This window comes from Myxine glutinosa, chromosome 2 (genome assembly GCF_964187855.1).
Source record: "Myxine glutinosa chromosome 2, kmMyxGlut1.1, whole genome shotgun sequence".
Lineage (NCBI taxonomy): Eukaryota > Metazoa > Chordata > Myxini > Myxiniformes > Myxinidae > Myxine > Myxine glutinosa.
Window position 1 is genome coordinate 144177708 of NC_136262.1, and position 25268 is coordinate 144202975.

Consider the following 25268-nt stretch of genomic DNA (forward strand, 5'->3'; position numbering starts at 1 on the left):
GGTTTGGTCCAAAGCGAACGGCTTGCGAGTACGGTGACAATCCCCCCCCTCTATTTACATGAAATGGTTTGGTCCAAAGCGAACGGCTTGCGAGTACGGTGTTTTTTATCGGACCCGTGGAATTATAGATAGTAGTTTTAATTAGTTTTAAAACATAGTTTAACGGCAACATAGTTTTCCAACGTGAAATAAATGAATACGCTCTCAAATGTGCCGTCCGAGGCAGAGTCTGTTCGCCACGTTCGGCACACGTGATAGCTCGCTGCTCTCTGATTGGTTGAATCGTTTTTTGGACATAGCTCGGTAAGTACTTGTCCGATTAATATGAAACCTTGAAAAGGCACATCCTCGGGTCCCCAGCAATATACCTGGCAAGTTTAAAGTATATCGGACCCGTGGTTGTCGAGAAACAGCGGTCACAGACATACAAACATACAAACATACAAACATACACACAGAGATTACTGGAATTATAGATAGATAAACTTTATATATTTGATGATGTGGATTGTGGAAGAGCTTTTTATATTTGATGATGTGGATTGTGCTTGCATTCTGTAAGCCGGTAAATAGCTCAAGTAAATCAAGAGTTTAGTGATTAGAATGAGCTGTTTATTAAAAAATTAACACCTATGGTAATTTTAATGTAAATATGGCAAAAGTTATAAAATAAGAGGTGGAAGAGGCGCATGCTATTGTTGCCTGGCAACCAGTTTACATGTAAGCGCCATCGTCTTGGGTCATGTGACCCACAGCAAGCAGACTAAGGCTGCACTGGCCGACTTTTATTTGAGGATATTTTCATGTACGGAAATTTTCCGTCAGTTTTGTGATTGTTTTTTTCCCATGGATATGGCTTTGAGTTGCGTTAGTATGCAAAATTTCAGCTTACTACCCCACGCACCTAGGTGATAAACATTTATATTAGTGAGTGAGTGAGTCAGTGGTTAGAATATATATATATATATATATGTCATATATCATATATCCTATGTAATATACAGTGCATTCAGAAAGTATTCAGACCCCTTCACTTTTTTCACATTTTGTTAAGTTACAGCCTTATGCTGAAATCGTTTAAATTCATTTTTTCCTTCATCAATCTGCACTCAATACCCCATAATGACAAAGGGAAAACAGGATTTTAGAAAGTTTTGCAAATTTATTAAAAAGAAAAACTGAAATATCACATTGACATAAGTATTCAGACCCTTTGCTATGACACTTGAAATTTAGCTCAGGTGCCTCCCATTTCTCTTGATCATCTTTGAGATGTTTCTACACCTTGATTGGAGTCTACCTGTGGTAAATTCAATTAATTGGACATGATTTGGAAAGGCACACACCTGTCATTATAAGGTCTCACAGATGACAATGCATATCAGAGCAAAAACCAAGCCATGAGGTCGAAGGAACTGCCTGCAGAGCACAGAGACAGGATTGTGTTGAAGCACAGATCTGGGGAAGCCTACAAAAAAATCTCTGCTGCATTGAAGGTTCCCAAGAGCACAGTGGCCTCCATAATTCTTAAATGGAAGAAGTTAGGAACAACCAGGACTCTTCCTCGAGCTGGCCGCCCGGCCAAACTGAGCAATCGGGGGAGAAGGGCCTTGGTAAGAGAGTTGACCAATAACCCGATGGTCACTCTGGCTGAGCTCCAGAGATCCTGTGTGGACGTGGGAGAAACTTCCAGAAGGACAACCATCACTGCAACACTCCACCGATCTGGGCTTCATGGCAGAGTGGCCAGACGGAAGCCAAACAGTTCAATCTTGGTTTCATCGACCACAGAATTTTGTTTATCAGTCTGAGAGTCCTTTTAGGTCCTTTTTTGCAAACTCCAAGCGGGCTTTCATGTGTCTTTCACTGAGGAGAGGCTTCCGTCTGGCCACTTTGCCGTAAAGCCCAGATCGGTGGATTGTTGCAGTGATGGTTGTCCTTCTGGAAGTTTCTCCCACGTCCACACAGGATCTCTGGAGCTCAGCCAGAGTGACCATCGGGTTATTGGTCAACTCTCTTACCAAGGCCCTTCTCCCCCGATTGCTCAGTTTGGCCAGGCGGCCAGCTCGAAGAAGAGTCCTGGTTGTTCCTAACTTCTTCCATTTAAGAATTATGGAGGCCACTGTGCTCTTGGGAACCTTCAATGCAGCAGAGATTTTTTTTATAGGCTTCCCCAGATCTGTGCTTCAACACAATCCTGTCTCTGAGCTCTGCAGGCAGTTCCTTCGACCTCATGGCTTGGTTTTTGCTCTGATATGCATTGTCATCTGTGAGACCTTATATAGACAGGTGTGTGTCTTTCCAAATCATGTCCAATCAATTGAATTTACCACAGGTGGACTCCAATCAAGGTGTAGAAACATCTCAAAGATGATCAAGAGAAATGGGAGGCACCTGAGCTAAATTTCAAGTGTCATAGCAAAGGGTCTGAATACTTATGTCAATGTGATATTTCAGTTTTTCTTTTTAATAAATTTGCAAAACTTTCTAAAATCCTGTTTTCCCTTTGTCATTATGGGGTATTGAGTGTAGATTGATGAAGGAAAAAATGATTTTAAACGATTTCAGCATAAGGCTGCAACATAACAAAATGTGAAAAAAGTGAAGGGGTCTGAATACTTTCTGAATGCACTGTATATCATATATCATATATGTTTGTCGTTGTTATTGTTTTCCTCGCAAGTAGAGTCAAACAAAATTTGTCTTTTGGAGTTTTGCTGTCTAAGGCACATCATGGAGAAAACTCCCACTCCTTGTGGGAGCTTGTCAAAGAACTTTGTTTGGAATCCCTGTAAATGCGACCTGCACAGTGCATGTTGTGCACGTGCAGTGGAGCTGGGACACTCGCCTCTCTAGCCAAACAAGGTATAGTAACCCTAAATTAGCCATATATTAGCCAATCTGTGAAAAAATTTAAAAGAAGCTAGTTTCAACTGATTTTGGTGGGTATGGGTATGGACAACTTCCAAAAAAAAGTAAGGAGGGATAGGGGTTGGGGAAACCTTTTTATTAGAGGTCAAAGGTCATTGACCTCTGCCTAAATCATATAAAATTGTATTTCAGCAACAAAATATGGTATATAGATGATCTTGGTGTCAAAATGCACAGGATTACGAAAGAAGATGACATAAGATAATTATTGACCCTTGGGACCAAATCCTGACCTCTGAAAATGAGGTCAAAGGTCAAAAAAGCTGTTTTATCACTAAAATGTCATATTTATAACAGGAAAATTACCATATTATATAAAAATGAGCAAAAAAAAAACCGAAGAGGTTAATTTCAACTTACGTGGTGGATATGGGGGTTATTATTTATTCCATGAGCAGAGGGGGAGGGGGAAATTACCTTTCTTGGGATCAAATGTCATTGACCCTAGACTAAAACACTATATATTGCATGAATGAAGTCTTTGTTTTGTCTTTGTTTCAGGAGTGATTACTGAGAAAACCTAGCTTGCCTACATGTACCTTGACTACCCCAGTGCAGTGAGATGTCCCAAAAGTTCCCTGAGGCCTTTGGAACATTTTGGAACATCATTTACTGATAGTAGCACAGAAATCATTCCACATTTCAGTTACTATTTGTGGAACATTTACTTATCATCTTAGCTATGTAAAATAATATTTCATTTTTCATTTCAGGTAAAAGACCCCAACACCATTACTTCGCTGTCTAGTGGAGTAATAACTACCGACAAGTCAATTGTCAACTGTGATGATGCAGTGAGGATAGGCCATGAAATGCAAACGGATCTTGATAATGAGTCACCGGTTAAGAGCATGAAGACAGCAAAGAAATGCAAAAATCTGGCTGAACTTCAGAAGAAAGTAAAGGTAGGCGACAAGAGGATCTACATCGAAAAGACCCTTCTTTTCAATAGACTGATTTTCATGGCAGAGAGAGATGAAGGGATCGAACACATGTTCAAATTTGAGCTGACCCCGGTCCCAACATCTCTCTTCACAATGGATCGCATGATGAGAAAACCCAAAAAGCATGAATTTGGCAAGATGCTCAAGGAAACAGCTACAATACTTGACGTGGACATAAACAGCAAGATGCATGTTGTTGATGGAGGGTGGCTACTTCATCAGGTAAAGTGGTCCAGCGGTGCAACCATCAAGACTATAGTTGATACATATGTCAGATATGTTGACAACAAATTCAAGGATGCTACTGTAGTGTTTGATGGCTACGGGGAGGAATCGTCAACGAAAGACCATGAACATATGCGGCGGATGGCTGGGAAGAAGGTTTCTCCGGACATGAGGGTCACACCGGAATTGACTATATCATGTGACAGAGAGGTTTTCCTGGCAAATGAGAAGAACAAAGGAGCCTTAATCATGATGATATCTGCAGAGATGGCAAGCCACAATATCACTGTACGCCAAGCAAAAGATGATGGTGACACGCTGATTGTTAGGTCTGCAATGGACTTGGTCGCAAGTGTTAAATCCCCAGTTGTTGTTGTCGCCCAGGACACTGATATTTTGATATTGCTCTGCTATCATAGGCCTATCCACTGTACTAATTTCTATTTACAAGCAGATTTTGGTGGTCTTTACGACATCTCTAGCATACACATCGGAGACAAAGAAGAGTTCCTCTTCAAGTATGGCTGGTCTGGAAACGACACTGTTTCATGCATTCATGGACATACCAAATGTGCTCTCTACAAATGCAGATTTCCTGCCAGTGTCATTACTGCATTCACAAGTCCCACTTCAACCGACTCCATAATTCGAACAGCTGGATTAAAAGCCATGCAGATCACATATGGCTGTGGGGATACTCCCCTAGAAAAGTCTCGCTACATGAAGTTCAAGAAGCAAGCAGCCAAGGGCAAAATCGATCCTGACCGCCTACCACCAACGGAAGATGCAACAGCTCAACATTCCCTTCGTGTCCATCTTCAAGTTGTGGTATGGAAGCATCTTGACACCTCTATTCTTGATCCCAAAGGAAGAGGATGGGAGTTAGATTCCAACAGAAAACTCAGACCAAAAATGCTATCTGTTGGTATCGCGCCAGACAACCTTCTGAAAGTAATTTGTTGCAACTGCAAGGAAGGGGAGAGGCAATGTCAAACAATGAGATGCAGCTGCATGAAAGCTCGCATGTCGTGTGTATCTGCATGTGGAGTGTGCTGTGGGCATTGCGACAATGGAACAGATAGCATAGATGCAGAAGAAGAAATTGGTAGCGATGAAGAGGAAACAGACTGAGTATTATTAATTTGTTGTTGCCGATAGATACTGTAAGTTCTAAGTTGTAAGTAGTATTCTGCAAATTGTTGATTATAAATTCACATATACTTTACATACACAAACTATTTGACACTAATGAACTTTACCCCCCCCCCCCCCCTGCTTATTTTGACCATTAACCTCGTATTTTGGTGGTGAAGAATCCATTTCATATTTAGTTTGTATCTTGGTATAATTCTGTTACTGTTACCAATATGATATTTGATATGATATTTTGGTGATAAGACGTTTATTTTTGACCTTTGACCTCATTTTCGGAGGTCAGTAATTGGTTCCATGGGTCAGTCATTATTCTATGTCATCTTCTTTCGTAATCCTGTGCATTTTGACACCAAGATCATCTATATACCATATTTTGTTGCTGAAATACAATTTTATATGATTTAGGCAGAGGTCAATGACCTTTGACCTCTAATTAAAAGGTTTCCCCAACCCCTATCCCTCCTTACTTTTTTTTGGTAGTTGTCCATACCCATACCTACCCAAATCAGTTGAAATTAGCTTCTTTTAAATTTTTTCACAGATGAACCTTAAGTTAGGGATACTATAATGGTGCAATCATTTTATTTTAAAATTAATAAAGTATAGCACAAAGCCCATTGGCGTGTGTTGCTATGGCAAGCTGTGGTCACGTGATGGGATTATTTTATTTTTGCCCAAACCTCTCTGCCGTCCCCTGTTGACATTACATTGGAAGTTCAGCTATACAAAGCGGAATGTTGAATTTATCAATAACAGAAAGGCGATTTGCACATTACGGTGAACACTAACCACTGTGGGGACACTGAGCATTATGCCGAAAAAAATATATTTCCGGTCTCTGGTCAGCGCGCGCATCGATTTTGACCCTGCGCGTCAACAATTTTTTTTTTCTTCAGATTTCCAACGGTACCTACAACAGCGCGTGCCGTCTATATAATATAGAGCACATTAAACATAAACAATGCCGCGCCACCTCAAGTATTCGCGGCGCCGAGACAAGAGCCGTGACGTCACGTTCTCGCCGAAAACGCGATTTCGGGCGTGAGGAGCCATATAATGTATGCATGTTGCCGGGCCGGCGCGCTATCTCGGGAAATACGGGTCTGTGAGGGTCACCATTGCATTGGTATCGACGCACATGGTTCTCCCCTACAAAACTACGTTTAGTCTGTCCAAATCCAACCAGCCGTTCCAAAGATACGAGTAGTTTTGTGTGCCGCGACGTCATGAATCCAATCGGCTGGATATTGTCATTTATTGAAACGAAGACGTTCTTTGTCGGGTTCGTGTGAAGCAACCAGAAGGCCTAGAGAGCTGCGGGCTACACGATGACGTTTACAGCGTCAAAATCGAATCAGCGGTGCGGCAGATAACTGAATAAATGTGATCCGTTTATGCCGTGACGTCACCACGTGATTCTGAAATACGTGTCCTGCGTAAATACGAATCCATTTTTTTGAAAATAAACCGTCTCGTGGTTCGTCCAGGATATCTCCACAACCACAAGGCCCACAAAGTCAGGAGTGGTCTTAAAATTTGTGCATTTATTCACACTACACGAAGACCTTTGCGTCGTCGAAATCCGACCGGTGGTTCGGGAGATAAATGAAGAAATGTGATCCGTTTACGTTATGACGTCACCACGTGTATCGTGTCATCCCGTGCACGATCAGCTTTCCAGCAGGTGTAGTCATTTGTGCATGCGCGGTTTTTTCAGCGTTGAAGTCATTCAGAACACTTGCGCATGCCCAGTGTTGACGCGATGACGCATTGGAATGTTTGACAGTACGGCGAGGCGATCTCGAGATCAAAATGGCAGTCTATAATATGCTTCAATAATTATTAATGATTTTCAGAATAAATACATTTTAAAATAACTTAAGCTTGTGTTCATTATTTACAAAAAGGCCTACCAGTCCCATTGGCTGTCTTTAATTTCTCTCTGGACGCCGCCACGGCAGATGAGGAGGACCACAAGGCATGAGGACACAAAAAACAACACCTTTATATGTGCAATCCATGCTTTTCAAAAAAAGAAAAGAGAAAAAAACCGCATCGCCGCATCACTTCTGGAACTTTGGTCTGACCAGAGACCAGCAATATATATTTTGGCCTTGTCTCTGTTTTCCTCTGAAAAAAAAAACAAAAAAAAAAACACCTTTAGAGGCCATTTTTCCCCGCAAGCGGGGGTTGGCCTTTTTCGGGAACTGTGGTTGTTGTTGTTTTTTGGTCCCCTTTTTGAAGCAATGTTTTACGGCCGGATGCCCTTCCTGACGCCAACCCTTTTTGCCGCCTTTAACGACAAGCAGGGAATTACCAGTGAACTGGTACTCAATTTGCCGACCTCGGAAGGATGACAGGCTGAGTCAACCCCCCTGGCGTTAATTCAGCGATTGACCGGGATTCGAACCCAGGATCCTAGGATCCTAAGCCGGCACCCTAGCCGCTAGCCCAACACCAGGGATTTCCTCTGAGAAAGGGCAAATTCTTTTGTTTTTGTTTTTGGGCAACGAGAAGGAATTTTGTTCTTAAAACGATAATCGTGCTCAATTCCAATTTGTAAGCTGATAAAGGCTATGTAAATATTGTTGGCAGAAAATCCGAATTTGTGATTTGGCATGTGACATTTCAGTGTACCTTTAATTATGATGAAAGCGGGGTTGTATCAAAGTGGGGTTGTATGCAAGTGGGGTTGTATGAAAGCGAGGTTGTAACAAAGCGGAGTTGTATCAAAGTGTGTCCAATGAAAGCGGGATTGTATCAAAGTGGGGTTGTATGAAAGTGAGGTTGTATCAAATTAGGGTTGAATGAAAGCGAGGTTGTATCAAAGTAGGGTTGTATCAAAGTGGGGTTGTATGAAAGCGAGGTTGTATCAAAGTAGGGTTGTATGAAAGTGCGGTTGTATCAAAGTGAGGTAACAAAGTGCGGTTGTATCAAAGTGAGGTAACAAAGTAGGGTTGTATCAAAGTGGGGTTGTATGAAAGCGAGGTTGTATCAAAGTAGGGTTGTATCAAAGTAGGGTTGTATCAAAGTAGGGTTGTATCAAAGTGGGGTTGTATGAAAGTGAGGTAACAAAGCGGGGTTGTATCAAAGAGGGGTTGTATGAAAGCGAGGTTGTAACAAAGCGGAGTTGTATCAAAGCGTGTCTGATGAAAGCGGGGTTGTATCAAAGCAGGGTTATATCAAAGCAGGGTTATATCAAAGCGGGGTTGTATCCAAGCGGAGTTGTATCAAAGCGGAGTTGTATCAAAGCGGGGTTGTATCAAAGCGGGATTGTATCAAAGCGGGGTTGTATCAAAGTGGGGTTGTATCAAAGCGTGTCCAATGAAAGCGAGGTTGCATCACAGCTGGATTGTATCAAAGCTAGATTGTATCAACGAGGGGTTGTATCAAAGCGGGATTGTATCAACGTGTGTCCAATGAAAGCAGGGTTGCATCACAGCTGGATTGTGTCAAAGCGGGATTGTATCAAAGAGGGGTTGTATCAAAGCGGGGTTCAATCAAAGCGTGTCCAATGAAAGCAGGGTTGCATCACAGCTGGATTGTATCAAAGCGGGATTGTATCAAAGAGGGGTTGTATCATAGCAGAGTTGTATCAAAGCAGAGTTGTATCAAAGAGGGGTTGTATGAAAGCGAGGTTGTAACAAAGCGGAGTTGTATCAAAGTTTGTCCAATGAAAGCGGGGTTGTATCAAAGCGTGTCTGATGAAAGCGGGGTTGCATCACAGCTGGATTGTATCAAAGCGGGATTGTATTAGAGGGGTTGTATCATAGCAGAGTTGTATCAAAGCGGAGTTGTATCAAAGCGGGGTTATATCAAAGCAGGGTTATATCAAAGCGGGGTTGTATCCAAGCGGGGTTGTATCCAAGCGGGGTTGTATCCAAGCGGAGTTGTATCAAAGCGGGGTTGTATCAAAGCGGGGTTGTATCAAAGTGGGGTTGTATCAAAGCGTGTCCAATGAAAGCGAGGTTGCATCACAGCTGGATTGTATCAAAGCTGAATTGTATCAAAGAGGGGTTGTATCAAAGCGGGGTTGTATCAAAGCGGGGTTGTATCAAAGCGGGGTTGTATCAAAGCGGGGTTGTATCAAAGCGGGGTTGTATCAACGTGTGTCCAATGAAAGCAGGGTTGCATCACAGCTGGATTGTATCAAAGCGGGATTGTGGCAAAGAGGGGTTGTATCAAAGAGGGGTTGTATCAAAGCGGGGAAAAGCGGGGTTGTATCAAAGCGTGTCCAATGAAAGCAGAGTTGCATCACAGCTGAATTGTATCAAAGCGGGATTCTATCAAAGAGGGGTTGTATTAAAGCAGGGTTGTATCAAAGCGTGTCCATTGAAAGTGAGGTTGCATCACGGCTGGATTGTATCAAAGCGGGATTGTATCAAAGAGCGGTTGTATCAAAGCGGGGTTGTCTCAAAGAGGGGTTGTTTTAAAGCGGGGTTGTATCAAAGCGTGTCCAATGAAAGTGAGGTTGCATCACAGCTGGATTGTATCAAAGTGGGATTGTATCAAAGAGGGGTTGTATCAAAGCGGGGTTGTATCAAAGCAGGGTTGTATCAAAGCGGGGTTGTATCAAAGCGGGGTTGTATCAAAGCGGGGTTGTATCAAAGCGGGGTTGTATCAAAGCGGGGTTGTATCAAAGCGGGGTTGTATCAAAGCACGGTTGTATCAAAGCACGGTTGTATCAAAGCACGGTTGTATCAAAGCACGGTTGTATCAAAGCGGGGTTGTATCAAAGCGGGGTTGTTTCAAAGCGGGGTTGTATCAAAGCGGGGTTGTATCAAAGAGGGGTTGTATCAAAGCAGCAGGGTTGTATCAAAGCAGGGTTGTATCAAAGCGGGGTTGTATCAAAGCGTGTCCAATGAAAGCAGGGTTGCATCACAGCGGGGTTGTATCAAAGCGGGGTTGTATCAAAGCGGTGTTGTTTCCAAGCTGGGTTGTATGAAAGTGGGAAGGTGGAGGAAACTGGTCATCACTGCCAGCAGTTATAAAGTTATAAAGTTCTAGTCATTGGTGTTGTTATTACTTTTGTTATAAGAGGCGGCCTTGGAAAAATGCCACAAAAATGCCACATTAGCGGCAGGAAGGGTCATGTTATTAACCCTCGTGTGGTGTATAGACTAGAGTAGATCTTTGCTCAGTTCCTTTTGTTGACGTGATAAGCATAGATTTCCTCACAGATGTCCAGATCTTCCAAATTTATTTAACTTCAGTGTTAAACAGCATTAGCAACTGTCTTAAAAGGTAATCATATGTGTTTGTGGGCTCAGTGTGGTGATGAGTTCTAGGTATGTCATGATGCAGCAATGAAGGTGTTAGTACCATTCAGCAGCAGCTACCTGTGTAAGGCTGGCCAGCCATGGCAGCACTGAAAAGTAAATATAGGTCAAGATTAAACATTGAAGATGACTTGCCTGTCTGCTTATTATCAAAGATCTCCCCGCACATTGACAGTATTATTGCTAGACACCAACAGCAGGCCTCACATTAAGTGGAGCACTAGTCACCAGCAGCAGGCCTCACATTAAGTAGGGCGCTAGTCACCAGCAGCAGGCCTCACATTAAGTGGAGCTCTAGTCACCGGCAGCAGGCCTTGCATTGAGTAGAGCGCTAGTCACCAGCAGCAGGCCTCACATTAAGTAGAGCGCTAGTCACCAGCAGCAGGCCTCACATTAAGTAGAGCGCTAGTCACCAGCAGCAGGCCTCACAGTAAGTGGAGCTCTAGTCACCGGCAGCAGGCCTTGCATTGAGTAGAGCGCTAGTCATCAGCAGCAGGCCTCGCATTGAGTAGAGTGCTAGTCACCAGCAGCAGGCCTCGCATTAAGTAGAGCGCTATTCACCAGCAGCAGGCCTCACATTAAGTAGAGCTCTCGTCACCAGCAGCAGGCCTCACATTGAGTAGAGCGCTAGTCACCAGCAGCAGGCCTCACATTAAGTGGAGTGCTAGTCACCAGCAGCAGGCCTCACATTGAGTAGAGCGCTAGTCACCAGCAGCAGGCCTCGCATTGAGTAGAGCGCTAGTCAGCAGCAGGAGGCCTCGCATTGAGTAGAGTGCTAGTCACCAGCAGCAGGCCTCACATTGAGTAGGGTGCTAGTCACCAGCAGCAGGCCTCGCATTAAGTAGAGTGCTATTCACCAGCAGCAGGCCTCACATTAAGTAGAGCTCTCGTCACCGGCAGCAGGCGTTGCATTGAGTAGAGCACTAGTCACCAACAGCAGGCCCCACATTAAGTAGAGCTCTCGTCACCGGCAGCAGGCCTCGCATTAAGTAGAGCTTGTAGTTCGGCACAATTAGAAAAGTCCACAGTGATTATGAGTAAAGCTTTTATTTATTTATGTTTTGAAATTCCATTTGATATGTGTCATGTTTCACAAGCAGTTTAACATGCTTGTCATTGAGCAAGTAAACCTTTGATTCCATTTTTAGCTCAACAGGACTTTAGTCCGGTGAGCTTATGTGATCAGCAGTGTCCGTAGGTCAGTTAGTCAGTCAGTGAGTCTGTGAACATTTCAGTCATTATCACTTCAACTATACACACAATTCTGATGAAACTTGGCTATAAGCTGCATATCTGATGCGTAACGAAGGTTTATTGACAGCATCAAACTCTGCGCTCATTAAGGGGGTCTACGTGGCGGGGGGGGGGGGGGGGGGGGGAGGGGTGTGGAAGAGGGTTTAACCCCCTGAAATACTGAAATAGATATTTGCTCTCTTCTCTGAAATTACACACACAATTTCTTTGAAACTTGATCACAGCCTTCGTCGCCCATGATGTACCAAAGTTTGTTCACGGCATTAAAAATATCAGGGTCTGAGGGTGTCTGTGGGGGGTTTGCATGACTTGCTGCTGATCCACTTGAGCTTCAGGACATGCGGTCCTATTTTTCTTTTGTTCTGATGTACCAATTTATGTGTATCATGTTTAACAAGCAGGCTAACCGCACTCTCAGGAAACTGAAATTAACAAAAGATCCTAAGTTTAGAAAGTAAAGTTCTGTTTGTTGAATTACTAATAGTTATTGAGCAGTGTAGTAGTGCAAGCAACAACAGCAACCACTTTTTCATTTAACAAATATATTTTTGAAAGCAAGCACTTTTGTTTTCATTGTAGGAAAAATTAGGGAGGGGTATCTTATGTAGGCCTAGCCCTGGGGGTCCCTGGAATATTTTATTGGACACAGGGGGTCTGCGGAGGCAGGAAGGTTGACAAACCCTGTCCTAAACGATTGTGCAGAAATTCACCAAACTTGGTAGTTATGATAACCACATGGCAAGAAGTTGCTAAAATAATGTCATTTTGGCTCCGCCCATGGGGTGCTGGGTTGGGGTCAAAAGGTCAAATACCAACAAATGCAATTACAGGCACATTTTAAAACATTTTAAAATGAACCTTTGTATCCGCTATCAACATTGGGACACGCATGAAATATGTAACGATTTTTTGGATTTGACCCCCTGGTTCATGCCCCTGGGGTCAAAACAGATTTTTTTTTTCCAACTCAAAATTTGATATTGGGTCATTCCTGGTGGAATTTTTTGGCATCTTTCAACTTTGCTTTAGGTGGGAAGCGTGGGGATTTACGATGGCGTGCCATCGATTTCACTCCAGTTTGAAATTGTTTTGATGTGCTCAATGATTGTCCAATGATTTCCTCATCGCTTTCTATAAATGTATTGCTCTGGGTTGGCAGTGAGTTTGACAGGGATCTACATGCTAAAATTACTGCATAAGTTTGCATTTTAGAGGTAAGAATTTTTTTCATAAAGTTAAACAACTTGATATTACCTGAACTACACTGCAGAGTTATGCTGAACAAGATTATAATTTGCATTTTATTGACGCCATTTTGTTTCATGTTGATTTGATATTTTTTTTTAAACACTTATTTTTTGTTTGCACATCATAAAGTTAAACAACTTGATGTTAGCTGAACTACACTGCAGAGTTATGCTGAACAAGATTATAATTTGCATTTTATTGACGCCATTTTGTTTCATGTTGATTTGATTTTTTTTTTTAAACACTTATTTTTTGTTTGCACATCATAAAGTTAAACAACTTGATGTTAGCTAAACTACACTGCAGAGTTATGCTGAACAAGATGATAATTTGTATTTTATTGACACCATTTTGTTTCATGTTGATTTTTTTTTTTAACACTTTTTTTTTTTTTTTTCACATCAGAGCTACCAGGACGGTCGAGACAGAGCAGAGCGGCGCATTAGCCAGAGTTCACTCAGTGCCTATGGCAGGCACAGCTACCTTGCACCTTCGGCCCGATCCCCACAGCACTTCCACAGACCAGGTGAATGAGTGTGATGCCGAGCAATATGCATATGCAGCTATTGCTGAACTCGAGCAAATTATTCATAACATATCTATATATCGTGTGAACACACATCCCGATATTGTTATAGCTGTGTCCTCTTGGTTTTTCTCACCTTTATTTCATTTTATAAATAATGTTCGGTAATCACATCAGCTCTTGTTTTGTTTTTTGTTTGTTTGTTTTCTCGTCTATGGACATCAAATGTTTCTGAAATCCCTTTTTTATAACAAAGTACAAATTGTATTTAAACAAGATAGTTATGCTTCCTTACCCTTAATAATGTCTTTTTAAGAAGTTTCTATTGCAATCTTGAAATGTTTGATAATCTCTAATGAAGACGAAATAACGTTCTCAACAATATTGTCAATCCCCGAACAGCTGTATTTCTCACTTATTAAGTTACTGATGACTCTTTTACAGGATAATTGATAGATCTGATTCACTGCAAAGATTCCAATCAAATCCGTGCATGAAGTCACATGTCTTCATGGAGACACAAAGTTGTCAAGTCTTGTGATGAAAAAGAGCTCTTGAGGTTTATACAAAGTGTGTGCAAGTGTAAATTGAGAGGGCCGTCACTGCTTGTATTGTTTTGAAGATTCCGCTCCATTTTGATTGGACGGTTTAACATTCACGTCTGAACCAATCACTCCCGACATTGAAAACATCTACATCTAGATTTGGAAAAACGGGATTCAAAATGTTTCCTTTGAAGGGAATCCAGGCTAAATGAATGCGATGCATTCATTGGTATTTTGTGGCCGAGCAAACCTACCTGTCCACCCAGTGCAATTTCAGTGCCATTTTATTTTGCTTTTAATTTCCGACAACATATTTCAGCATAATGTACATCATAACGGATCAAAATGTAAGGAGGCATGAATGTCAAAAAGCAGACTGTTTATGCCATGTACACCTTTACACAAACTGAATAAATGTACATATTCTGCAATACAAAGAAGAAGAAGAAGAAGAAGCTGATTACAAAATGAGAGTGTGCAAACCATGGAATAAGCTCAAATCGCTACACATAAATATTTTAGTCAGTATGGCAAGCAAAAGGCTTTGCAGACACGTGTACATAAATTAATGACATCGTCGATGTACAGAGGGTCTTCAGAAAGTATTCACACCCCTTGACTTTTTCACATTTTGTTGAGTTGCAACCACAATTTAAAATTGATTCAATTGAGATTTGTTGTATCACTGATCTACACATAATACCCCAAAAGGTCAAAGTGGAATTCTTTTTTTAGAATTTTTACAAAACAATTAAAAATGAAAAGCTGAAATGTCTTGAGTCAATAAGGAGGACACATATTCTCTCAATGTAAATGTTATCATGTCTCAGGTGAGAGGGGTTCATGAATAGTTGATCAGAAAGGCCTGTGAAAAAGGTAGAGTGTTTATTATTGGGGATTATAATTTGCCAGGGATAGATGGAGTCCAGGAATGGGGAAAGAGCAGAACTAAGGAGGATTTTCTAAATGTATTCCAGGATTGCTTTTTGAACCGGTTTGTAGAAAAGGCCTTGAGGTGCGGTGGTGGGGGTGTGGTGTTAGATCATTATAAAGCATTGATTCCAATATGGTGGAAGAGGAGATTTGAGAACCAAGTGACCACAACATGGGTGTGTGCAGGTATTTTGTTGAGATGTGAAATTCAGGGTTGTAAGGTAAGGCTGTTGGATTTCAGGAAGGCAAACATTGAACGTATGAGAAGAGAGTTGAGTGCTTCAGATTGGGTAATAAAGTTCATGAGTGGTTGGTCTGCATCACAGAAATAGACAACCTTCAAGGAGATCGTGTCAGGCAAAGAGTAGGTATATTCTCATGAGATGTAAAGATAGAGTCTAAAGAGAGCAGGGTGGCAGAGCAGGTAGGTAAGTAGTGCATGTTGTAAGGAATAAGCAGGAGGTATACTAGTATATAAAATTTGAGTTGTCGAATTTGAGCTCTCTATTTTGAGCTTTCTATTTTGAACTCTCTATTTTGAGATCTCTAATTTGAGACCTCTAATTTGAGACCTCTAATTTGAGCACTCTAATTTGAGCTCTCTATTTGGAGCTCTCTATTTTGAGATCTCTATTTTGAGCTCTCTATTTTGAGATCTCTAATTTGAGCTCTCTAATTTGAGCGCTCTAATTTGAGCTCTCTCTTTGGAGCTCTCTATTTTGAGCACTCTAAACGAAGCTCTCTAATTTGAGTTCTCTGATTTGAGCTCTCTATTTTGAGCTCTAATTTGAGCTCTCTAATTTGAGCTCTCTCTTTTGAGCTCTCTCTTTTGAGCTCTCTAATTTGAGCACTCCAATTTAAGCTCTCTAATTTGAGCTCTCTCTTTTGAGCCTTCTAATTTGAGCTCGCTAATTTGAACACTCTAATTTAAGCTCTCTAATTTGAGCTCTCTGATTTGAGCTCTCTAATTTGAGCTCTCTGATTTGAGCTCTCTAATTTGAGCTCTCTGATTTGAGCTCTCTGATTTGAGCTCTCTAATTTGAACTCTCTATTTTGAGCTCTCTATTTTGAACTCTCTAATTTGAGCTCTCTAATTTGAGCTCTCTAATTTGAGCTCTATTTTGAGCTCTTTATTTTGAACTCTGTATTTTGAGCTCTCTAATTTGAGCTCTCTATTTTGAGCTCTTTATTTTGAACTCTGTATTTTGAGCTCTCTATTTTGAGCTCTATTTTGAGCTCTTTATTTTGAACTCTGTATTTTTAGCTCTCTAATTTGAGCTCTCTATTTTGAGCTCTTTATTTTAAACTCTAATTTGAGCTCTCTAAATTGAGCTCTCTATTTTGAGCTCTTTATTTTGAACTCTGTATTTTGAGCTCTTTATTTTGAACTCTGTATTTTGAGCTCTCTAATTTTAGCTCTCTATTTTGACCTCTTTGGTTTGAACTCTGTATTTTGAGCTCTGTATTTTGAGCTCTGTATTTTGAGCTCTCTAATTTGAGCTGTCTAATTTGAGCTCTCTAAATTGAGCTCTCTAAATTGAGCTCTCTAAATTGAGCTCTCTAAATTGAGCTCTCTAAATTGAGCTCTCTAATTTGAGCTCTCTAATTTGAGCTCTCTAATTTGAGCTCTCTAATTTGAGCTCTCTATTCTGGGATTCAACTCCTCACCCGACGATAAGCTGGGTAATCACTATCCCGACATCGCATGTTCTTATGGAAATGGTAGTAGTTGGAATGGATCATTATTCACAAAAAGCAGCAGTAACTACTTTTTTGTTGTTCTCAAATTTCAACCTCTGAATAGTCTTCATCACAGGACAGAAGTCCTCCTTTTTTGTGTCGTCCAAGGGTTTTTCTGTCGGGGTGTTGTATTGATCAGTCCATTGAAATAATGCCCATCTGATGGGATGGCTCACTCATCGATGCCTCGCCCTGCAATGTGAAACACCAAGATGACAGATTATACCTGAGGCGACATTCAAACCCAAGCTAGACAGCTCACTGGCAAGTGTGCATACCTCTAGAGTCTAGACCATGCTGCCAGATACACCTCATTATTTTCCTGAGCAAAATTTAGCTTCAAATAATCAATAATCCCATCGAGAGCATGTTATATAAGTTTATTTTGTTATCCTTTTGTTACTTTATATATGGTATTGATGGTAATATTTCCTGGTGTTAAGAAATACTTTGAAGGATGTCTTTTGTGAAATGACAACTTGAGATGTGCATGCGACATTTCTCAAAGGATAAAGTTAATCTTCCACAACTGATGATTGCACTTCAATAAATTCAAATATAGTTTTTGCACTTGATTTAAAAGCAGGTAGGTGTACATTCATGCTTTGTAATCTAAAATTTTAGCTAAATCATCGCAAATCATGATGGCATATGATCTTTTAATGGCACAATCATGATCTGACGTGATGGCACAATAATGATCTGACATGTTGGCAATATCATGATCTGACATGATGGCACAATCATCATCTGACATGATGGCACAATCATCATATGACATGATGGCACAATCATCATCTGGCATGATGGCACAATCATAAACTGAGATGATGGCAATATCATGATTTGACATGATGGCACAATCATGATTTGCCATGATGGCGCAATCATGATATTACATTATGGTGCAATCATTATATGACATGATGGCACAGAGTTCTTTTCTGTTGTCTGGTGTAGGTTCGATTCCTGACCTGACTATAAATTGCCAGATCAGTGTTCCGCAGTGCAGGGTGTTGCATTTCAAATGTGTCATCCCTTGGCTGGATGCTAAAGTGGATGTCCTGCTTTCTAGCAACAGTTGGTGAATATTAAAGATCCCACGGTGTCTTTCTTGAAGAGTAGGTGAGTTATTGCCGGCACCCTGAACAATCAAAACTCCTGCTCAGATGAGCTTCAGTCGAACATCGGTCCTGATCAGCCGGCTTGAGAAAGACTTCAGTCAAAAACTGCCCGGCCAACCCTGAAAAAGGTAGCAATAATTGGGACAGTAGTAGTAGTAGTAATAATAGTAATAGTCATAATAATAATAAATTTTCATACATAAAAAACTGGATGTTTACAACCGATTCAAAAACATATTTGATGCATTTCATATTTTTGTATTATGACATACTGTATATTATGATTATAATTTTAGGACCAATTATCACTTTTTCCCTATATATACCAGTGCAGATCTTTTGGCTGGTAGCGCATCGCCCTCGATCACACACTCATAGTTACACATCTTTGCTTTTAGGCGCTAGATATCCAGTTTCCCTCTTTCAGCTCAAACATATGCATCACCATCAAGGTAAGGAGATTGAAAGTTTGTCATCATTCTCCCAATAACACGTTAAAAGCAAAAATCAAACCAGCAACACTGCTTTGTGTGATGGGGAATCACTATCCCGACATCGCATGCTCTCACTTACAGAAATGAATTGTTGATGTCTGCACATTAATACGCAACATATTTATTCAGTGTCCTGTAAGTTTCTGTTGCTCCATGCCTTTAAATTTCCTTAATATTTCTGTGAAAAACAAATCTACGGATGAGTCACAAGTCCCAGGACACGGTTTTAGCTGCTTATACAAGATTTGTTAATACCATTTACCAGGGTGAGCCATAATCCCCAGGAGTAATAACATATTACAGTAATACAACAATTACAATACCTCTTTAGACATCGAGTGCATCCATATGACGTTTGCCATTGTCACGGCACAAGATCATTTTACTCCATGTGTGGTGTGAAAAGCGCCGCAAAATACGATGTGTTATTGTGACAGAATACCAAAATATCATGTGTTATGTTACAAAATACCACGTGTTATGTTACAAAATACCACGTGTTATGGTGCCAAAATACGATGTGTTATGGTGCCAGGATACCATGTGCTATGCTGCCAAAGTACCATGTGTTATGGTGCCAAAATACCATGTACTATGGTACCAAAATACCATATGTTATGGTGTCAAAATGCCATGTGTTATGGTGTCAAAATACCATATGTTATGGTGTCAAAATACCATATGTTATGGTGCCAAAATACCATATGTTATGGTGTCAAAATACGATATGTTATGGTGCCAAAATACCATATGTTATGGTGCCAAAATACCATGTGCTATGGTACCAAAATACCATATGTTATGGTGTCAAAATACCATGTGTTATGGTACCAAATACCATATGTTATGGTGTCAAAATACCATATGTTATGGTGTCAAAATACCATATGTTATGGTGCCAAAATACCATATGTTATGGTGTCAAAATACCATATGTTATGGTGTCAAAATACCATATGTTATGGTGCCAAAATACCATATGTTATGGTGTCAAAATACCATATGTTATGGTGCCAAAATACCATATGTTATGCCTGTTATGGTGTCAAAATACCATCTGTTATGGTGCCAAAATACCATATGTTATGGTGTCAAAATACCATATGTTATGGTGTCAAAATACCATGTTATGGTGCCAAAATACCATGTGCTATGGTGCCAAAATACCATATGTTATGGTGTCAAAATACCATGTGTTATGGTGCCAAAATAACATTTGTTATGGTGCCAAAATACTATGAGTTTTGGTGCCATATTACGATGTGCCACAATACCATATTTTATGGTGCCAAAATACCATGTGTTATGGTGCTTAATTATTCCTGTATATGATCTTTCAGTTCATCAAAAGACGCCATACGATGTTCCACAACCTTAGCTTTGACGTGCCCCCACAGAGCATTGTCACAAGTGGTCAGGTCAGGACTGTGCGGTGGCCACAGAAGTGTTGGCAAAGACCTGCCAATCCAACGGTTAGGAAAAATTTGATTGAGGTACTTTCATACCACACATGCCTGATACGCAGGTGCCCCATCCTGATAGAAATAAATCTCATGTTCAAGAACACATTGTTCAAGTTCAGGTGTGAGGTAATTCTCCAACATATGCAGATATGACTGCTGGTTGACCGACATCAAAAAAGTAAGAACCAATGAGGTGGTGGGCAAATACCGCCTCCAAACCATAACATGTGGTGGATGGTCTTGCACTTCTTCAACATAATGTGGATCAGCATCACTCCAAAAGGAAACATTGTGTGGATGAGGAACTGACGTAAACAGCACACTTATCAGTAAACATAACCTTTGGTCTTTCAGGAATTGTATCGAAGTGCTGCAGCTGTCTGTCACAAGCTGTCAACCTGTTTTCATGATCTGCATCTTACAATTAACAAAAAATTGTTTTCTTTCGAAGGTCTGTCTTCCTTTATTGTGCGACGTAACGTTGAAAACGAAACACCCAACTCTGCAGATAATGTTTTGAATTCTGAAATCACAAAATTTTGGTCGTCCGCTGCGCTTGTTGTCGAGATTTGATTTTGATGGTGCTGGATTTCCGAAACATTCCTCAAAGTCTTCTTGCACCAGTTTCATCACCTTGTTTGTCTTTCTCCTCTCGTGGTACCACACCACTGATACCAGCCTCTCTTCCACTGTAAATGGACTGGTGTCTGCCCGCCATCTTGATTTGATGCTTTATTTGTACGTGTATTATCTGAAGAAAAAAAAACCAGTATAAATAAATACATGGTATAAACAAATCTTGTATATAAGCAGTGAAAACCGTGTCCGAGGACGTATGACTCATCCTGTACAGCTTCAAACTTTACTACAGCTGCACATCTTCTGCATGATCAAAACCAAATTAAACATTATCGGCCGAATTTATGAAAGGCGTTTAAGAGTTAGACGCATGTAGAATAGCTAATCGTGCAATGATCACCCATTCAAAGTTAAACACCTATCGCTGAAGATTGTTTTTGTAATGCGCGATCAAAACCTAATCACAAACGTTTAAATAATAAAGAGACTTTTACATGTCGTCGAGGCATGTTTAAGAGTGCCTTTAAATAACAAAGAAACTGTTACATGTCGTCGAGCGTAAGTTTACGAGTGCGGTTAAATAACAAAGAAACTGTTACATGTTGGCGAGGCATGTTTAAGAGTGCGTTTAAATAACAAAGAAACTGTTACATGCCGTCGAGCGCAAGTTTACGAGTGCGGTTAAATAACAAAGAAACTGTTACATGTCAGCGAGGCATGTTTAAGAGTGCGTTTAAATAACAAAGAAACTGCTACATGTCGTCGAGCGCATGTTTAAGAGTGCGTTTAAATAACAAAGAAACTGTTACATGCCGTCGAGCGCAAGTTTACGAGTGCGGTTAAATAACAAAGAAACTGTTACATGTCAGCGAGGCATGTTTAAGAGTGCGTTTAAATAACAAAGAAACTTACATGTCGTCGAGCACATGTTTAAGAGTGCGGTTAAATAACAAATAAATAGTTACATGTCAGCAAGGCATGTTTAAGAGTGCGTTTAAATAACAAAGAAACTGTTACATGTCGTCGAGCGCATGTTTAAGAGTGCGTTTAAATATCAAAAACTTTTGCATTTTGTCGAGCGCATGTTTAAGAGTGTGTTTAAATAACAAAGAAACTATTACATGTCGGCGACGGCATGTTTAAGAGTGTGTTTAAATTACAAAGAAACTGTTACATGTCGGAGAGGGCCTGTTTAGGAGTGTGTTTAAATCACAAAGAAACTGTTACATGTCGGTGAGCGCATGTTTAAGAATGTGTTTAAATGACAAAGAAACTATTACATGTCGGTGAGGGCATGCTTAAGTGTGTGTGTAAATAACAAAGAAACTGTTACATGTTAGCGAGGGCACGTTTATGAGTGTGTTTAAATAACAAAGAAACTGTTACATGTCAGCGAGCACATTTTTAAGAGTGTGTTTAAATAACAAAGAAACTTTTACATGTCCGCGAGGGCATGTTTATGAGTGTGTTTAAATAACAAAGAAACTTTTACATGTTTAAGAGTGCGTTTAAATAACAAAGAAACTTTTACATGTCGGCGAGCGCATGTTTAAAAGTGTGTTTAAATAACAAATAAACTTTTACATGTCGGCAAGGGCATGCTTAAGAGTGTGTTGAAATAAAATAAAAACTTTTACATGTCGGCGAGGGCATGTTTATGAGTGTGTTTAAATAACAAAGAAACTTTTACATGTTTAAGAGTGCGTTTAAATAACAAAAACTTTTACATGTCGGCGAGGCATGTTTAAGAGTGTGTTTAAATAAAATAGAAACTTTTTCATGTCGGCGAGGGCATGTTTATGAGTGTGTTTAAATAACAAAGAAACTTTTACATGTTTAAGAGTGCGTTTAAATAACAAAGAAACTTTTACACGTTAGCGAGGACATGTTTAAGAGTGCGTTTAAAAAACAAAAACTTTTACACATTGTCGAGGCATGTTCTAGAGCGTGTTAAAATAACAAAGAAACGTTTACACATTGGTGATGACATGTTTAAGAGTGTTTAAAATAACAAATAATCTTTCACATGTCATCAAGCATGTTTAAGAGTGCATTTAAATAACAATGAAACGTACATGTTGGTGAACACATGTTTATTAGTGCGTTTAAAAAAGAAAAACTTTTACACATTAGCGAGGCATGCTTAAGAGTGCGTTTAAATAACAAAAAACGATTTACACATAGTCGAGGCATGTTTAAGAGTGCGTTTCAATAACAAAAACTTTTACACATCTTTGAGGGAATGTTTAAGAGTGTATTTAAATAGCAAAATAACTTTTACATGTCGGTGAGGGCATGTTTATGAGTGCGTTTAAATAACAAAAACTTTCACACGTTAGCGAGGATATGTTTACGAGTGTGTTTAAATAATAAAGAAACTTTTACAGGTCAGAGGGGGCATGTTTAAGAGTGTGTTTAAATAACAAAGAAACGTTTACATGTCAGTGAGGGCATGTTTATGAGTGTGTTTAAATAACAAAGAAACTTTCACACGTTAGCGAGGATATGTTTAAGAGTGTGTTTAAATAATAAAGAAACTTTTACATTTCGGTGAGGGCATGTTTAAGAGTGTGTTTAAATAACAAATAAACCTTTACATTTCGGTGATGGCATGTTTAAGAGTGCCTTTAAATAACAAAGAAACTTTTACATATTGGTGAAGGCATGTTTAAGAGTGCGTTTAAATAACAAAGAAATTTTTACATGTTGGTGAGGGCATGTTTAAGCATGTGCTTAAAAAACAAATAAACTTTTACACGTTAGCGAGGACATGTTTAAGAGTGCGTTCAAATAACAAAGAAACTTTTACATGTTGGTGAGGGCATGTTTAAGAGTGTGTTTAAATTACAAATATACTTTTACATGTCGGTGAGGGCATGTTTAAGAGTGTGTTTAAATAACAAAGAAACTTTTACATGTCGGTGAGGGCATGTTTATGCGTGTGTTCAAATAACAAATAAACGTTTACTTTACACATTGGTGAGGGCATGTCTATGAGTGTGTTTAAATAACAAAGAAACTTTTACACGTTAGCGAGGACATGCTTAAGAGTGCGTTTAAATAACAAATAAACTTTTACATGTTGGTGAGGGCATGTTTAAGAGTGTGTTTAAATTACAAATACACTTTTACATGTCGGTGAGGGCATGTTTAAGCATGTGCTTAAATAACAAAGAAACTTTTACATGTCGGTGAGGGCATGTTTAAGAGTGTGTTTAAATAACAAAGAAACTTTTACACGTTAGCGAGGACATGTTTAAGAGTGCGTTTAAATAACAAATAAACTTTTACACATTGGTGAGGGCATGTTTATGAGTGTTTAAATAACAAATAAACTTATACATGTTGGTGAGGGCATGTTTAAGAGTGTGTTTAAATTACAAATAAACTTTTACATGTCGGTGAGGGCATGTTTAAGAGTGTGTTTAAATAACAAATAAACTTTTACACATTGGTGAGGGCATGTTTATTAGTGTGTTTAAATAACAAAGAAACTTTTACATGTCAGTGAGGGCATGTTTATGAGTGTGTTTAAACATTAAATACTTTTACATGTCAGTGAGAGCATGTTTAAGAGTACATTAAGGCCTTGATGGAAGCATTAGGCAAAAATGTTGTTCTTAAAACTACAGTTGTACTCTCATATCCTCCCTGGCAGTTTAAGTTAACTTTAGAATAACAAAAAGGATATGAAGGAGTGGCTAAACGTCACCAGATTTGCATACATAATAAAAGATAGCCACAAATTAATTTTATGTTGCATTGTACAACCCAAAAATGGCCTCTAAAGGTGGTTATTATTGTACAACCCAAACATAAAGCATGTTTGATGTTTCAATAACCATGATCGATCATTTCAATCCAGATTACCCAGAGTGCCATATATGTGGCAACTTTAGCTCATATAACAATTGTACACATTCACAGATTGTCTTTTCCGTGATCAATGGTTGGGGATTGATGATTGAGGGGAAGGAGGATGGACAAGAGGAAGGAGGGATTGACAATTTGAAGGAGGGATGGATGAGTGGAAGAAGGGATGAATGAGTGGAAGGAGGGATGGATCTCTCAAAGGAATCATTGCATTGGCTGTTGAATCAAATGCAAGATTACCTGATCAACCTCCGATGAGGACCAATGCGATGAATCCCCTCCAACAATTGTCAGTGATGCTTTGATTCTGTGCAAGTACATCATTTTAATTGGATATTGGAGTTATGGGTGGGGTTTCATAGGTAATCAGCTGTTTATACACGCACAACTAAACATGTTAATCTCCCTTCGTAAATTCCTATTTAAACGTGTAATTAGCTGTGCATGTACAAATATGTTTTTGTCAGCGTTTAAGGGTGTGTTAGCCAGAAACTCTCTAAATGCCTTTCGTAAATTCGGCCCTATACCTTTAATGACATTTTATTTCTGTCCTGAATGTTAAGCTTTTTTTTGTGTTCTATACAATCCAAGTAAGACTTTGTAGTTTCACTTGCACAAGGCCTCTGCTGCATTTCCCCTCTGCTGCATTTGCTTTTTTGCCTATTTTGCTGAACGCCTGATCTGTTTCTTCGGCTTTGCAATGAAGGCTTCCATCTTCCAATTTCTTTCCTCCTATCTGCTCCTCCGGCTTCTCCCCACAATTTGCTTGACTGCTCTTCGGAAAGGCACCGAGCCGGGCCATATGTCGCCTTTCCCCTTCCGAGCAGACGGCCGGCCACTAACACCAACCACCTCTTCGGTTCCAAAACACTTTCATGTGCCAGGTAGGTGATGCAGGAGAGCCTACGTTTCACCTTGGTTCCCAGGTGTGTCTGTCTGTTTTCCACAGCAGTGA

At 40.0% G+C, this 25268-nt stretch overlaps 1 protein-coding gene across 11 annotated transcripts in view; it reads left to right on the forward strand.

Annotated features, from left to right (window-relative positions):
- The window catches only part of LOC137421193 (actin-binding LIM protein 1), a 488353-nt gene that overhangs the window by 416955 nt on the left and 46130 nt on the right, over positions 1 to 25268 (forward strand). For all 11 annotated transcript variants that reach the window (XM_078771775.1, XM_078771768.1, XM_078771771.1 and 8 more), the window contains one exon: positions 13442 to 13562. In XM_078771775.1, the coding sequence (XP_078627901.1) occupies positions 13442 to 13562 (121 nt within the window). The remainder of the gene's footprint in view (positions 1 to 13441; positions 13563 to 25268) is intronic.